We start from the raw sequence: 17814 nt of genomic DNA, 5'->3' as shown, positions 1-17814 counted from the left end.
TGACATGCTGAAACATAGTTCAGGTCATTTAAAGTGAAACAAGTGATGTTAACCTAAAACCTTGTAGAACTGCTGCCAGTCACTTCAGACAGTACTAGGCTAGATGGACCAACCGTCTGACTTAGGAACGTAAGAAACTATATTTTCTTTAAATATAAAGCGGTATAGACATTAGTAGTAGTAGTAGTAGTAATTAATAATAGTCAAAAGCAAATGTTTCTTTGAGAATGGATTTGTTCATGTTTAATATCTGCTTTTAAAATAACAGAAGTCATTTGCTAGTGGCAGGAGAAGCACTGTCTTGTTTGACTATAATCTGAAAACCCTAATAAACAATGGTTGGTGTTACAGATAGAGACATGCCCTTTGCTATTCTGGTTCCATTGCAAAAGATCCTGGCAGGAATTAATTGAAGCATATGGGTTTGAAGCTGAAGTAGGAACCTGGTTAATCTTTGTAGTTGCAGAAGTCTAAACTTGCCAGATTGCCATGGTAAATTGGCAGAAGGCTTCAGTGCCAGTATCCCTTGATAGTACATTGCACGACTTTTGAATTCTGCTCATTTGTTTCCATGCCAGTTCACCAAATTCCTGTCTGAAAAATAAGAATTATGCATAAGAGATTTGGCAGGAGAACTTCTGAAAAATGAGTAATAATTTGCTTTCTTCCAGCTGCCACAAATAAGAAACATAGGCACATGCAGGCAAAGCAGCATAATTTAATCTTAAAAAATTAAATTGTTTTAAATATAATTGAAGCTGGTAGAAGCTCTTGCCAAGATTTTGAAAACTCAAATGAACTTATTTTACATTTCATTCTTAGGGATGTTGCCGTTGATACTGTAAAGACTGGCATGGGAGGAGCTACTGGTAATAAAGGTGCAGTAGCAATTCGAATGCTGTTTCATACTTCCAGCCTTTGCTTTGTATGCAGTCACTTTGCTGCAGGACAGTCACAAGTCAAAGAGAGAAATGAGGATTTCATGGAAATATGTCGAAAGCTGAGCTTCCCAATGGTAAGGAATAATTCAGTCTCTCATTTTAGATAGAATTGTAGAGTTGGAAGGGACCCTATACCTAAAAACATACTGCCAATATGTACCTCTAGCCACTTCTTTTCCATAGTTGTATTTAATTTCTTTCTATTATGTTTTACCTCTATGTTGTTACCTCTGTGAGATCAACAGTCAAGATTCATCATTTTTATGACGTTAGCACAATATACTTCATCTTTATGGTGACAGCGTTATGATAGAGATAACATTTTAAATTTCCAGATGCAAGTCAATAGTATAAACTCTTCACATGAATTTGATAAATTTCTAACTCATTTTTGTGTGTAGTGTGTTTGCAGCCCATGATTGCACTCATCCTTACAACTTGATGAGTCAGTCTGAGTCATCACATAATAACTTTACTAGAGTTTAAAGAATGAACATTCTTATTAATGCTCCCCTTATAAAAGGCACTGTGTAACAGGACTATACTGCATGTCACTCTCTTTGAGCCTGCTTGTCTCAAAGGTTTATACTAAGGAGAACTGATGGTATTATGATGAGTTCTTAGGGGGTATTAAAACGTAAATAACAATAGTAACTATGGCTTTTTAGGTAAAGATAAAGACTGACAAAATATGGATTTTATTCATTTTTACAAAGCTGTAAATACAGGTGTCAGAGCTGCCTCCAGGTCCCAGCTCACAGAGAACCAACGCTAGGCTGTAGTTATGTACAAAAGTCTTTATTGAGGTTCAGTTTCCATTTTAAAGCCGCAGCGCGCAGCTCTACGTCTCGACCTTAGACCGGCGAAGTCCCGTCTGAGTCTCCGCCCCTTCCACACCAGTTTAAGACTCTCACCTTGCTCCACCTCTTCCTAAGTTCCTTTCTCCTCTGGGCCTTCCTGCCCGCTAGGGTTTCATCCTTCCTGGACTCCTCTGACGCTGACCCTGATGATTCTTCCCCCTCCTTCCGGCGGGCTTTAGGACCTGGTTCCCTATCCGGGCTACCTTCTGTGCCGCTCGCCTGTACATTTGAACTTGGCGCGCGCGCCCAGCCTGCAACTTTCCTCTTGACCGTTCCCTCGCTCTCCGATGGAGGCGTGGCCACCCCTGACTCCTCTTCTCTCGCTGGTGGTGAATATGTGGGCTCTGATACCTGGGACTCCTCCCCCCCACTACGCTCTGGTGGGGAAGCTGGTCCTGATTTCCAACTGCTGCTCTGGGAGTCCCCGCTGGCCCCTTGTTTCTGGGGTGTCCCCCTTGGGTCCCCCCTTGCCCTGCCCATCGGCGCCCCCTTCTGTGAATCTTCCGATTCGCTGGAGAGGCTCACGGAATCTATTGGGCTGCTGTCATCCTCTCCTACGCTGCCCTCGGATTGCTCCCCCTCGCTCTCCATCTCCTCTCCTCCCTGCGCTCCTTCTGAGTCCCTGACAACAGGTATCATTTTATTAAACTAGGGATAGCACTTGGGTTCATAATTATATTTAGTTGGAGTTCTTTTTTTTTCCTTTTTCAGGGAAGAATGCTGTTTTCCCATGACTATGTATTCTGGTGTGGTGATTTCAATTACCGTATAGATCTTCCTAATGAGGAAGTAAAGGAACTAATTCGGCAACAAAATTGGGATGCTCTCATTGCAGGCGATCAACTTGTTAATCAGAAAAATGCTGGACAGGTAACATCTCAGGTTTCCTTTAGCGAGGTATTTGTTCTGATGTAGAACCTGATATAGAACTTGACAACCTTCATTTTGGGTATGGTTCCTGGCTGGAGGCAGGTTGAGCTTCCATTACCTATTTGAAATGCATTCATGCACTCACACATCGCTACCACCACTCTGCCATGTCTAATTTCATTTATAATCCTCTCACCAAGTAATCCGATGTGCATAGAACACGTAGCAGATCATAGAAAAGGCTAGGTCACAACTCTTCTCTCTGGCATGCTTGTTCTTTGGAGGGATTTTTTTTTTTTTTTTGTAGGGAAAAACATTGTCTTGTAAGCAGGTACAGCCCAGACAGTTCATTCAGAGCTAGGGCTGTGTATCCTAGAGAAGATGAGGTTTGTAGGAACAGCTTTCATTCATAGGTTGCAGTCTCCCTAGTTACACAACATTTTGTAGCACTGATTTGCTTCTGGATTAGTCACAATATTGGGGGTCCATGTTGTAAAAGTGGACTAGAGTGTCTTTCACCAGGAAAGCTGAGATCAATTGTAGTGGATCTATATAGCCATCATATTGGTCTGCTGTAATGTGTTCTATGTGTGTGGTCTTTTGACAAACTTGTTAGAAGCTTTAGCTGTTGGGGCCATATTATAAAGTTGCTGCAGACTTACCATATGTGTTCCTTACAAGCTGTATATCAGCTAAAGTTTTATTCAATTTCCTACAGATATTTAGAGGCTTTCTAGAGGGAAAAATAGCCTTTGCTCCTACATACAAATATGACTTATTTTCGGATGACTATGATACCAGTGAAAAATGCCGTACACCAGCCTGGACAGATCGTGTACTGTGGAGGAGAAGAAAATGGCCTTTTGACCGATCAGGTCAGATAATAATATTGAATATTAACCAGTGCAAAGTGATAAAACAACTTTTGATAGGACAGTAGTATGATTTTTAAACATTCAAGTTTTTATTTAATACTGAAATAATTAAGTTGTTCATTTATTAGGATATGGGCTATAGTAGCTAGCCATGCACAAAATACTGATTTTCTGCAGAATTCATGGCCATTTCACCCTTTTGTACATGGATATGCTTGCCCAAATTAATGAAAGGTATATAAAGTACTTTGAACACTTGAAACGAGCTATATAAATGCCAAGTCTGAAGTACAAATTATTCACTTTTCATATATTCAGTCTTCACACTTGCTGCAGCCCATGTGTAGACTTGTGCAGTCTTTCTTAAAGAAGCAAAAACAAAGGCCCAATATTCTCCCAGCAAGCAGTTAAGGGAAACATACCCAAATTTACAGATCTTCTCATTTGAAGAGGTGACCTTTATTTGAGTATAAAATGAAATGTAAATCTCCCCTTCCCACATGCTTCTTCTTCCTCTTTATTTGTTTATATTCTGACTATTATAGCATATTCATAAAATTGCTTATATGACTTTTGTAGCGGAAGACATGGATCTGCTGAATTCCAGTTTTCACGATGAAAGTAAACATATTTACACATGGAGTCCTGGAACTTTGTTGTATTATGGAAGGGCAGAGCTGAAAACATCTGATCATAGGTTTGGAGTTGGCCTTTTGTAATACCTTCTAATATTTTAAAAATCTATTTTTTGATGCTCCTCAGCCATTGATGTGCATCCTTTATTTATGTTTTTGCAGGCCTGTTGTTGGGTTGATAGATATAGATATCTTTGAAGTTGATGCAGAGGAACGACACAAAATTTACAAGGAAGTGATTGCAGTGCAGGGACCACCTGATGGTACTATAATGGTCTCTATCAAAGGGTCTTCAACAGAAGAGAACTATTTTGATGATGGCTTGATTGATGAACTTCTTCAAAAGTTTGCAACTTATGGTGAAGTTATACTCATAAGGTTAGAGCCACTTCATTTCAAGGACATTTTTGTAGAGGACAGCTTGGGCATGCCCCATCTTCATTGTCTCCTTCACAACAAACAGGGAAGAGAATGTTGGTCACTTGCAATGCAAGTTCCTTCTGGTGTTTGTAGGAGGCATTCAGTCCTCACCAAACCTAGTCACTGACTCTGATACTCATTTTGGCCATAGCCCAACTGTGCTCCAACATGTGCTAGCAGATACCACTTTCCCTTTTTGCCTTCTTATAAGGTCAGACTCTTAGGTGTACTCTATTCTTCAGCTTGGCCACTGGCCAGAACTGAGGAGGAGCCTCTGAATGAGGCCTAGTCTACAAAGTTAGGTAAAGTTATCCTTGCTTGTCCTGGGGAATACCATGTGTTAAGCCATCCTGGATGACCTCCTGCACCCAAACCAAAAGGAGCTTTCATGACAAGTGAATAATGTTCCATTCAGACATCCGAAGAACAGTTGTAGTCTTGGGGGGCGGGGGACAGAAATAGCATGGTTAAGTTAATCTAAGGAGGATTTGTAAGTGAACCAAAGAGGAAGGCAATGGTGACTTTTTGAATAAAGGGTTACTTGACTCTGGATGGGGTTTTTTTGGTGCTAGTTGGAGGGTCAGGACCTTCAGGAACAGCAAAATGTTACCCTGATTGTATCAGGATACATGAACTTGAGCTTTTGATTATTAGAAAACTTCTTAGCCCAAGACACACAGGACCATGATGCAGTTTTGTGCATGTCAGTAGGGTATGGTGAGCAATCCTGCAAAGGCACCCTGTACTAGATAATCAGCTCTTACCAATCTTTGTCTTTGAGACCACAGTAGAAACTTGGAGGCAAGGTGGGTGCTCAGTGACAGGAGTATAAATGTTGGCTTTATGATTTGTCATTTTAACATTGGCTATATTTCACAGATTTGTAGAAGACAAAATGTGGGTGACATTCTTGGAAGGGAGCTCTGCTTTAAATGTTCTTAACATGAATGGCATTGAGGTAATAAGCATTTTTATGTGTAGCCTGCTAAGTTGCAGTGTTTTATGCATATTGTGATCTTTTACTTATTTTTTCCCCTCTCTCTGTATATATATTTATAAAAGGAATTCTGTATCACTATATCATAAAATATCAGGGTGGTGTACAATGCTGAAACATAAAATATCATTAAAACAATACAAATAATCAGTAAACTATCTGGCTAATATTTTTTATAAAAAAAAAATCAGGGAACCTGAAGCAAAAGCATTTGTAGTGCTTTGTGGGGCTTGCAGAGAACAATCATTTTCTTTCCCACCCTGCTGTGTTACATAGTGCTAGAAGCCTCAAGTTCAGGACTTTCAGCTTTGAAACACAGTGCTTTATTTCTATATAGCTGAAGTGGGAACCTATAGTTTGCATGGAGGAGAATTTTTGTACCTTCATGACTCCCCTCCCTCCTAATGCTCACCTCCAACAGGTCAGCCAGGCTAATTCCCTCCCATCTTTCTCCAATTTCCTTTTGTGTGTGTTTTTCCAACAGATACCTGTTTTTAATGGACACACCATGGTTCAACTGCTGTCAGCCATAGATTAAATTACTTGACTCATTGTCTGACCAACTTCCTGATCCTTTAACCATAGATTTTTTCTCTCACCCTGGATTGAAGTGAGAGCTGTCAACAGAGGATTGAAAAACATGTTTTTTTTACATAGGTATGCTTGAGCAGCAGCATGTTATGTGTCCTCCATAAAAAGTTGCTGTCAAGCAAGTTACATCTTTGGCAGTCAGTGCAAAACTTTTCAGAAACATGATGAGTTTATAAAATATTTTCTTAACTCTATGCCTTTTAACATTCAACACATTCTCACAGGGCTGTTCTGTTGTTAATTATTTAATGCACAAACTTAACCTGTGGATGAGTTTCAGGTTGAGCAAATTCAGCCTCCCATTATATCATGAGGAAGAATCTTATTTCTGTTTTCACTGTTAGAATTAGAATTATGACTTATATTTGTAGTTTTTTAAAAGTAGTTGCACAAACCATAATCAATAATTATATTAATTTTTCTCTGATTTGTTTGAAATTCAGCTGCTTGGGAGGACAATCAATATTAATTTGAAAAACCCAGATTGGATTAAGAGCTTGGAAGAAGAGATGAGTCTGGAGAGAGTGAATATTGCCTTGCCTTCATCAACAAGTTCCACTTTGCTTTGTGAAGATGTGGAGGTTTCAGCAGACTATGATGATATGGAAGGTTTGTCGAACTCAAACTTAAATCTATCCTCTAACTAGGTTTCATCCATTATGCATAATCTTACATTATAAAAGTTTGATTGTTGATATTTTGTAGGAAAGTGGTAGCTCTAGTAGAATTTTTTTTAAAAAAGCTCTATTTGCTATATTAATTGTGGTACAACTTGACAGATTTGTAGTGCTGTTTACTTAATAATATTTTACTTTGTTTCAAGGTGATGTTGATGATTATAGTGCTGAAGTAGAGGAAATTCTTCCACAGCATCTACAGCTAGCAGGAGGTTCTGGTCTTGGAGCCTCACCTGCCTCTTCCCCTCGTTCAAGCCCTTGTCAGTCGCCTACATTATCAGATGGGCCACCTCCAGCTCTTCCATCAAGGCCAAGTAGAGCACCTAACAAGACTCCTGGACCACCTACATCTTCTCAAGGTATTGCCACATCTTACCAATATCCTGTCCATATGTGCATGTACTTATTTGTACATTCCATTAGATGCATGTATATGGGTATTCAAATACAAAGTACCCAAGATTGTTGAAACAAAGGTCTTCAAGAACTTTGTGAGTCTGAGGGCAATAACCATCTTATTGCTATGGTAACCTGCTCTGGGAGATTATTTTTGGCTGAAATAAACAACACTAATATAATGATTTAATATTCCATATTACAGTCACACAGAGTGTGTAAACTTCAAGGAAATGCTTTTTAGCAATTTATATTAAATACTACAGGTATTAACAGTAGTACTGAAAACAAGTTTTACATACAAGGAAGTGTGAGCTTTAGGCTCGCTTGAGGAGATTGTACTTGCTTTCCTGAAAGAAATAACAGGATTTGTGTGCTGAGCTACTTTGAATAATGTAATGTGAAAAAATAGTTGTTATATAACTAGGCGTAATAATGTTTTATTTTTTTAAATACCTCTGTATATAAATTACTGTTGCCAGGTTCTCCAATAGATTTTCAACCAGTTGCCCAACAAAAAGAGTCTACCCAAAGTTTGGAACCCAAACGCCTGCCTCCACCTCGCCCCGGAGCACCTCCTGCTCGCCCTGCTCCACCACAGAGACCACCTCCACCAGCAGGTAAGCCGGTGGTAAAATGTGAAAATAATACCTGAAGAAAGTTCTTCTATTGTGTGTGGTAAATTAGTTTAAATTAAGAATACCTATGTTGTGACTGTGTAGAGGGTTTTGGGAGCTTTGTCTTCTGTTTGTACATAACCACGGCTTGCTGTGCCTTCTGAACTGACAAAACCATGGTTAATGGTAACTATGCTTTGTTTGAAATAACTTTGTAACCCGTGGTTTCAAACAAACCAGTTAACATTAACCACAGCTTTGCCAGTTTGGTTGACACAATAACCTACACTTAAGGAAAAACAGAAGCAAAAACTTCCAAACTGTTTCCTTCCTTGTCACCACACTGGAGGAAGGGAGGGGGGAGTGCATGACCCCAAGACTCATCTACATTTGTTCTTATCATGTTAAACTATGTTTTAGCCTGCCGAATACAGCCACTACTACCCTATCTATTGATGCTTTTCTAGCTCTCTGTCTATAACTTTGAGTATGAAGGTCTCGAAGACTATATAATTACAAACAGTGCATTTATTGTTCCTGATTCTTGATTTCCTTTGTCTCATGCTTCTCTTTCAATTCATACTTTTTATTTATTGCTGCATCTGCTTCTTACTCTTAAGGAGGTAAAAGTCCTGCCCCTGCTAGAAAAGAATTTGGAGGTAATGTTTGTGTTCAAATATGACTTAAATAGTGGGCAAAATATTTTGTGCTAATTTATAATATATTTCTTTGTTAACACTTTTGTTGATATCCAGTCTTAGTCATTCATATTCACAGAAGCTCCATTTAAATCATTGGACTTGAAACGGGGCTACTCTGAGTAAGAGTGAGTTGGATATCATTCTTTGTTTTTAACAAAGGCTTTATGACACAGTTTTAGTTTTAGAATGCTTTTATTTTCCTAAAAGTAGTAAAGTTACCTATGGGCTTTGAAATGTTAAAGATCGTGCTAAAACCGTAGTAATATGCCTGATTAAATATGAATTGCAAATGTGAACAAACCTGTAACTGAGATTATATGTGGAGGACAGGAGGAGGTACACTGGTTTGTTCCAAAAGCCTGGGTGAAAAAAATAGTTTTTGCCTGGTGCCTAGTAACATATGGTGCCAGGTTCACATCCCTGTGGAAAGTAGGGAAAGGCATACTGAAATTTAGTTCACAGTTAGGGTCCTGACAAAGAAACACAAGTTCTTAAACCTGTTTTTTTTATCTTGTTTATGATTTAAATATGACTCTATCAATGAAAAATAAAATGAAAGCTATTTAATCTTTCTAAATGTGAACTTTATGCTTGCTTATTTCCCCCTCAAATCGCAGCAATATACTGTTTGAGTTGATCACTTTATTCAGAACAAAAGCCTTGCAATTCTGTTTTTTCTTACATTTCCTTGCCCTGCTGCATGGCCGATATACTGCTTTTCTGCTTTTCTCTGATAAGGTCTTGGTGCTCCTCCCAGTCCTGGTGTAGCCAGGAGAGAAGAAGGTAATGAATTTTCCTCCTGTAAACTGTATATGCAAATATTCATGCACAGCTGTCCTGACTTTCTTGCCTGAGGGTTCCTATTTGTACTTTATAATTTTCGGTGTTAACTTATTGAGATAATAATTCAGTCATGACAAATGACGTCAAATTTGTTTTGTTTTTTTTTAAAGAAAGCACTAAATTGCAAGTGCTAAATTGTGTGAGATCAAAACTTCTATTGAGTCAATAGTCAGGCAAATGTGAATACGCTTTAGGCATGTTTCTTCTGAAAATGTACTAGTTTTTGTTGAGAAAGTGAAAACCACATAACTATGGTTTAGATTAAGCATTGAACTGTCAGATTAGTCTCCTTGTAAGCACTGGAGATATTCAGCCTAATTTGGATTCAATTTGCTTTTTACTTGGAACCATTGATAAACAATTCTGTAAATCAGTTATCATATTCACAGTGCATCTAAGGTGATCATTCATAGAGGATTCCTAACAATTAGGAGCATTTCATTCTTCTAGCATCATGCTATGCTGAGGGAATAAAGCATGCAATTGTTATGCCATTAAAGACTATCAAAACATAGTGTTAAAAATACAGATAGGTACAGTAATGTAAACATTTGAATTAGGATGTCTGCAACTTTCTCATCCAAACTTAAAATCACGTATTTGTAAACCTAAATATTCACTAGTATAAACTGATTTATTTGTTTATTTTTGTTCTTATTACAAAGCTCAAAAAAGCCCTGGGCCACAAAGAAGAGACATAGGTACTATATATTGAGGTTAAATACTTAATTACAGAGAATCTGGATTTTGAAATATATTCTAAATTAGTGACTTCTTTCTGTTTCTGCAGCTCAGAGTCATTCACCATCTCCAGCTGGACCTACAAGCATAGGAACTAGACCGGTAGGCAATCAGAGCTTGTGATGTGGTTGTGATATTGTGATCCTGTGTTTGGGTTTATTAACTTCAAAGTTTGTAGAAGAGAATGTGATGAAACTTTATCGTGCAATCTTTTGAAATAATGGTTCGTATTTAGTGATACTAGCCAAGGAATCCTCATTTTCCCTATAAGACTTCTAGGATCTGTGTTATTTAATTTGAATCCCAGCACTAAGATTTCAGGATTTAGCTTTTCCCATTTCCCTAAATATTAAGCTATTAAAATATTTGACCTTGATTGCACAGTCATTGCAATCTGAAGTGGACTGAACTTCCATTCACAGGCAATTGTAAGGGTTTCCAAATTGTAACCATGTTGCATCTCTGCACCTAATGCATTTCAGACTATTCCTCCCCGAGCTGGAGTCATTAGTGTACCACTAAGCCACGTCCGTCCCCCTGTGGGGAGACAAACACCTGAAGTCCAACCCAAGCCAGCAGAATCACCAAGAGGTAAATTGTTTGTTTTTGCTTTAATGTAGTTATCATGCAGTTTAGTGGTGAGACCTATATAATACAGTCTACTCTTCCCACTTTCCCAGAATTGGTTCTGTGACAGTGTCCTGTTCATATCTCTTTTAGAATTAATGTCAGTTTCTTAGCATCACATAACATAGGTGGTTCAAGGTTGCTAATGGAATAAAGTCTCAGTCATGCACTTAAAGCAATTTTGTGAACTATAGGTCTATTATGCAGAGAAGATTTTAGAATTTTTGTAGCCACTTCTGGGCAGTACTTCTGTTTTTAAAATACTGCAAGAGAATCTGCTTATCCATATGAATGGAAATAATTACAGATCCTTTACCCATGGGTACACAAGTATTTCAGAGGTATAGAATGAAATAAACAGAATGAACTAGATTAATGAGCAACCTCAGGAAAAATTTGTTGCTGACTACTTTGGAGATGTTTATTACAGCTAAAGATAGTAGTTTTCACCCCTACTGTGGCATGGCTACATAGTGTGTGATCAAAGACATGAATGGTTCTTAACCTCATGGTAAATACCAGATATATATGCTGTATTCAAATGTATGCACCTCCTACTTCCTTAATGTGTGAAGACTATCTCTGCTCAGAACCTAAATAACTGTGACATGAGTTCTGTGAGCCCAATGAGACTTTAGATCTGATGTTCTCAAGGAGCTGTTCCCTTCATGACAAACTGCTTTTGAAACTGATGTGAATTTCAAAAGCAGATTGTGATATCAGAGGGGCCTGGCTGTTCAAAGGGGGCAAAGATCCAAATTAGTGTAAGTTCTTGAATGAGCAGCTCTTTTAACCCAGCCCCCTGGCAGTTTTCCTGAACTGGGGTTACTCTTACATGTTTTGGTATGTGCAGTTCCATATATACAGATCATTTTTCCTATGGGATGCCATCCAAGGGTTGAGACACTGACCACTGTCAAGAGAACTTTGTGTTAAGTGAGAAAATCTAATTCCATTAAAAATACACTTTCTGTGTATTTGCAGGATCCCCTCTGCTTCCTGAACCACTTAAGCCACAGGCTGCCATTCCTGTTCATTCCACCACTCAGCAGCCCCCTGCCCTAAGGATGCAGGAACCTCTTGTACCTATGACAATAACATCTCAGACAGCTTCTCCACAAAACCTGGAAGCACCACCGCAGCCTCCCCCTCGTAGCAAATCATCCCAAAGCTTGCCTTCTGAACCCATCCCTTCACAGAAACAAGTATGTATGCAATTCTTTTTAATACTTTATTTTTAGTACACAAGTACACTTACTTTAACAGGCTTACTCAACAGCAGCATTCACATGCTGATAACTTTTACATTTAAATATATAGTGCAGTCGACTCACAACTTAAACACGTTTTACATGTGCTGTCCAGTTGAAATCACATAAATTAAACACACAGAAGGTGGGGAGCTTAAAAGCTCTTTTTTGTACAGGGTTTTTCCTTGCACAGAATAAGCTTTTAAGCTCTCAGACTTGCTCACCAGGTTCTGGAAGGCTCTTGCAAGATCTCATAGTGTCATCCGAGTTCCCATGAAATCTTGTGAGAGCCTCCCTGAGCTTGGTACACAAATCCCTGAGCCCAGTAAGCAAAATATTGCAAGAGTCTCCCTAAGCATGATAAGCTCTCTGTCTTGCTTGTGGGGCAAGACCTGTTGGGTGTGCCAGCTCTGGAATGTAAGATTGTTCATGTGGAAGCGGTTCAACTATACACGAGTTCAGATTTATGTGTCATCCCCAGAACATAATCCCTGTGTTAGATGCAAGTCAACTTTATAGAGCTATGAGAAACTATGGAGAAGAAAACACAAATCAAACATATTAAACCAACTATTAAAAAACAGTGCTGTGTATTTTAGCTTTCCTCTTTGTGGTTGTTAAAATTCATACAGATGTTTGAAATTTGAAGGTGGGGGTCTAGTTAGCGTGATACGCTTTTACTTTGAGGCACTTACAGATCTGTTTATATTGATGCAGCAATAAAACTGCTAGCACATTTGCAAAGCTAAGCAGGGTCTAGTATGGGGATGGGGAACTGTGTGTTGAGATTCCTGCATTGCAGGGGGGTTGGACTAGATGACCCTGGGAGATACCTTCCAATTCAACGATTTTATGATATTTTTGAAATTAAGTCCTACTGAATTTATTGGGACTTACATGCAAGTTAGTGTGTTAAGGAATCTCAGCCAGTACAGTTCTATACATACTCAGCAACAAATCCTACTGTACAGTGAGGCTTACTCCTAAGCATGTCTACATAGGATTTACAAACTTAGTTTCATAAGAAACACAATTAAATAGGAATGGATTCATCATATAGAGAGACTGATTTAAATCATGTTTCCCATTTTTTATTTACGTTTTTTATGAACAAACTATTTGGTTCCTGTAACAAAACATGTTGATTAGCAGCTAAAGAAGGCTTTTATGTTCCTTAGGAGAATAATTGAAAGGCTTGTTGTCATGCAGTCCACATGTCTGTTGCACTACACAATTATGTATCTGGTTAGAATTGAAATGGGAGGAGACAAGTGCAAAATGAAAGTGTTTTTCTTTGCATCTGTACCCATGCAAGGTCTTCCTTGATGACTAGGACATACTTGGGAGCATAGGCTACTGAACTTAAAGGTTCTTACTTTCTAATGTCAGCATGTAAACAACTATAAGTATCCAGAACTTCCCAGAACAAAGGATCGATAGTTATTGGGCACAGTCGTGTGTGTGTGTGTGTGTTTCATGACATAGGAAGTAAATTTGTATAGCTTTTGGTTGATGAGTCATAAATACTCATAATCCAAGAAATGAACAAATTGCAGAGCTCAAATAATTAGAAGGCATAGACAGTACAAGTTCACTTAGGTCCTGGGACCATTGGGGAGAACAGAGCAATCTTGGAGCCAGCAGATTCTAGACCAGCTCAAACCTGCCCTTGGAACATCCCTAATCATAGGCCCATAGAGTTTCTAGGTGCCACTAGCCCAAAATTACCCCCACCTCTGCTGGCAAAGAGGCACTTCCACCCCATCCTAACACACTCCAGTTAGCAGAGCTGTGGTTGGGGATTGTCTAAAAGACATTAAAGTAGGTGCCAGGCAAACCTCTGAGAGGCCACTCCATAAGTGATAAGACATGGCTGAGATGGATATTATTCTTGTAGGCAGCTGCTATATCGCAGCCTAGGTGGTAAACAGATATCTTAAGACATGGGTAGAGTTTAACATGTATTATGGCCAAGTTTCAACTGAACTAGCTTACTAACAATATATTAATATGGTCACACTTATATTCAAACTGACTTAACTATCCTTTCCACTGTTGGTAAGTTGGTAACTATCCTTTCCACTGTTGCTGCTTCTAAGTCTCACAAATTGGGTCAAAAAACCCTGCAAAATATTAGAAAAGATGTCTAATACTGAGCATCCATTTTCTTGGTGAAGTTAGAAAGCAGTTAAACACAGTCCTCTATACACTTTCCCCAAATAACCTGGTATGAATATATAAGAGGTATTTAGAGCAGTGCTAGAACAGTATTACTAGTTTATCCACTGGCAATCAGACATAGAAAAGTTTAACAGAATGTGTCAAAATGCAATCTCTTAGTAATGATTTGCTTCAGAAAGAGAGCTTTTGAGTCTTTGAAGCCAGTACAGCCTAATGTCCTCAACCTGCTTTTAAATCTGTAAAATCAAAAACCAATCCATGCAGTCCTTTGAACATGCTTGTCACTTACATGATTATCTCACTCTCACATAGCAGCATGACTAAATGTCATCTGGAGCGGGTTTAAAATGCAGCCGCCCCAGTCATATGAATAGTCACTTGATCACTAAGGGTTGTATTCAATATAGCACTAAGTAGTTCCTTCAGTACAAGGAAATCCTTGCGCAGCTGAACTTCCCACCTCCTCACCCTGTGAACCGCCCAAATCTGTTCTAGGGGTTCCCCAACCGTCTAGAGCAGATTAGGAGAGGGCATGGCACACACAGGAGAGGGCGTAGTTCTGTTGCACTAGAAGTAATCCCTGTGCTGACGGGATGAGTTATTAGAGTACTGCCCAAAGGCAATATATTTTAAATATGCAAAATGCTTGTTAGGTATCATTGACTCAAACATAGCTTGCCAGTTGAGGCAGCTTTCTTTGTAAAATCAAAGCCAAAGTGAAGGACTATTGATATCAGCAGTGGCTACCCTACAGGTTTTTTGTACCCACAAGACCTCCAAATTTGCGCCCCTCAAGGTCAACAGTTTTTACTTTTTATTGACTGCTCTCATATTGACAGTTTTTAGCTTTTTAACAACTGCTCTCATATGTCACCCACTATGATGATGTGCTTTGCCTCCCGCAAAGTTGTCCATTTTATAAAAAAATAATTTAGTAATGAATAATAAAAGCTTTAAAATTAATGCAAAATAACAGACAGGAAAGCATTTTACACTTTGGCTGCCCCCAGTCTGACAAGCAGCCCCCGGAGGGTTGACTGTGGGTCAACGCGGCCCTCAGCCTGAACAAGATTAGTTTCCCTGCTTTATATCATAGCAAATCCAGTTAGTACAGTAGAGTGTTTCTGCATGTATGTGTTATCAAAGTAACATCTAACACTCAATTAATGGGACAGACATAGTGCTGGGTCGCTTTTGAAGCATTTTACCGTGGATTTCTTCCTAATATTTTCCCTTTGATGTCTGTCTCTTTCTCACAAGCAGGATCAACCATCAGGGTAAAAGGTACCTGACTCTTTACTAGTATTTTGTTATTTCCATCCATTATTTGTTCTCCATGAGTTGTAGCAAAAAAGATGTATGAACAATTTTGCTTCATACATCTGCACTTGCATTGAAATCACCTGCCTGCATATATAGGCAGACATGCCATAGTTTCATTCTTGCTTTCTGTAGCATATTATTGACATAAAGCACCTTATTTAGCTTGGTATGCTATGGCCTTGTAGAGTAAGGGTTCTCAAACTGTGCCAAGTAAGCCTCTCCTTAAATAAAGAAAACAGCATAAAGAAGTTTTTTTAAATAAATGTCTGATTGTTGCCAGCTTTCAAAAATCAGAGCGGAAGGTTCTAATATAGGACACTAAAATAGCTAAAAATCCACAAAAAATGCCTTATGATGAAGTTGGAAACCTCACTTGCACCTCACCAAGAGGTCTGCCTCACACTTTGAGAACCACTGCTATGGGAAGTACTTAATTTGGTCCCATTTTCTGAAACTTTTAAACACTACTCAACCCTGATAACAAGACTACTTTATGAAACAAAATGAATATTGCGGCAAAAAGTGTAACATTGGTTTCATCTCTCTCACACTCAAAAGTTCATGAAAAAAAGCTGCCCTTTTAGAATAAAATATATCTATTTCTAGTTTTAATATGAAGCTAGTTTTAAATCGGTTTGCTTCTGAATTGGTTGTGCAACTTACTAAGCACATTCAATTAAAACCTACAAAGCAGTGGTGCTGCTCTTTTGGGTCTTGGTATTTTTAAATTACACCATAAACATAGCATGCCATGTGCCATATGCAAAATTGCATTTGATGTACATTTATTCTGTAGTTAAACATGGTTATACTTTGACATTGACAAAATTGATTTATTATTATTTTAAGCAGGCTGTTTAGGTAAGTATAAAATAGATCTTCAGATTTAAAACTTTGTGTTTAGAATTGTTGAATATAAAACGATATAGGATTGGCGTATGTCTAATATATGTAAAAACATGGAAATTTACTCTTACACTAGAATAGGCATAGTCACTCAGAAGTCAGTTCATTGGAGCTTACTCTTAGGTGTGTTTAGGATTATGGTCTTAATTACTGGAAGAAATGAAAATGTAGAATGTGTCTTAAATATGAGGAGAATTTTGATTCTATGTATAAGGGTGTCCCCTGCAGTTGGGAAGCCGCCTTTTCATCCCCATGCTGGGTGAGGGAGCTAGGTTGGTGGAATTTGATTCAACATGGCAGCATTCTGGGTTGGGTACTAAACTTGCCAAACCCCTCAGGTGGATGTCATGTCGTGATATTAACTTGGGTGTGTGTGTGAGGGGACATCCTCAAGTCTCTCTATTAGGACTGAGGTCTGTTCTTTTGTCTCCATTCTTGATAAGTTCTATTTCAGTTTAAAATGGTGAGAAATACTTTTGATTAGATTTATTAAGTTTATGTAACATTTCCCACAAATAACCAGATATTAGTCTTAGGAATTTCTGGTGAAGAGTCAACTGGAAGACATTGAGTGCATATTAGCTAAAATACTGAGATTCTTCCCAGAGGAGAAAAAGACCTATCCATTCTAACAACAATAAATTTATTATGTGTACCCTGCCCATCTGACTGGATTGCCCTAAACAGAGGCAGGGCAGAACTGGAAGGCTTCTCCCTGTCAGAGGAGGAAAAAGACTTGAAAGGCCCTGCCCATCTAGTTGAGTGGGAGAAGTCAATTTATTCACTGAATGTCCTCCAGTCCACTGGCAAATGAGTTTTGAACCAATTTACATGGAAAATATGCAATAAAAATTCATTAAAACAAAACAAACATACTAAGTGTTCATCTATAAAAATTACCCGATTACATAAAATAACCACAACACCCACATAAGAACCGCCAAAAATAAATGACCAAAAGCTGGGCCATTAGCACTGTCCAAATGCCTGGGAGAATAAAACACCTCTGCCTTGTGCTTAAAATTTATCTGGAAGTTCAATGAAGGGCAGGATTCAGTTCATGAGACCTGCTAGCAGAAACCCTGTGCACGGACTTTCTTGTGTAATGGGGCTTTCCTCCTGCCATGCTCCCCTTTTGGCTTGGGGAGGGTATCGAGAGAATCCCCAGAATAGCACACAGGGGAAGGAGAAGGGGGATCATTGAGTCTGCCAAGGCAAAATACTTGCCCTGACAGAATGATGGCCTTAGCGCAATGTTGAATTTCTCCCAAAATTTTCTATTTTGGCCCAGTAAAAAAAAAATACAATTTATAGTATTTAAAGAAACTAGTGCATAGAAATTGGGGAGCCATTTTAAAACATA

The 17814-nt window shown here is 38.7% G+C and overlaps 1 protein-coding gene and 2 long non-coding RNA genes across 11 annotated transcripts in view; 2 read left to right on the top strand and 1 right to left on the bottom strand.

The window, feature by feature from the left end:
* LOC307213861 overlaps positions 1-17814 on the bottom strand; it is a 35405-nt gene that overhangs the window by 12794 nt on the left and 4797 nt on the right. The window lies entirely within an intron of this gene.
* The window catches only part of SYNJ1 (synaptojanin 1), a 50673-nt gene that overhangs the window by 29593 nt on the left and 3266 nt on the right, over positions 1-17814 (top strand). For 5 of the 8 annotated variants that reach the window (XM_079971986.1, XM_079971987.1, XM_079971989.1 and 2 more), the window contains 15 exons: positions 823-1015; positions 2513-2671; positions 3390-3546; positions 4126-4243; positions 4344-4559; positions 5481-5559; positions 6633-6798; positions 7013-7225; positions 7745-7882; positions 8500-8538; positions 9319-9363; positions 10089-10124; positions 10214-10266; positions 10647-10755; positions 11776-11996. In XM_079971986.1, coding sequence (XP_079828112.1) covers positions 823-1015; positions 2513-2671; positions 3390-3546; positions 4126-4243; positions 4344-4559; positions 5481-5559; positions 6633-6798; positions 7013-7225; positions 7745-7882; positions 8500-8538; positions 9319-9363; positions 10089-10124; positions 10214-10266; positions 10647-10755; positions 11776-11996 — 1942 coding nt within the window. Of the gene's footprint in view, positions 1-822; positions 1016-2512; positions 2672-3389; positions 3547-4125; positions 4244-4343; positions 4560-5480; positions 5560-6632; positions 6799-7012; positions 7226-7744; positions 7883-8499; positions 8539-9318; positions 9364-10088; positions 10125-10213; positions 10267-10646; positions 10756-11775; positions 11997-15482; positions 15507-17814 lie in introns of all 8 variants that reach the window. The other 3 variants (XM_079971991.1, XM_079971990.1, XM_079971985.1) reach the window with 3 other exon arrangements.
* Positions 12004-15038, top strand: LOC307213882. The gene is made up of 2 exons (XR_013837774.1): positions 12004-12299; positions 13531-15038. It is a non-coding gene; the product is annotated as an uncharacterized lncRNA (long non-coding RNA).

Source organism: Podarcis cretensis (genome assembly GCF_951804945.1).
Source record: "Podarcis cretensis genome assembly, chromosome: 4".
Lineage (NCBI taxonomy): Eukaryota > Metazoa > Chordata > Lepidosauria > Squamata > Lacertidae > Podarcis > Podarcis cretensis.
This window is presented reverse-complemented; position numbering and strand designations above follow the sequence as displayed.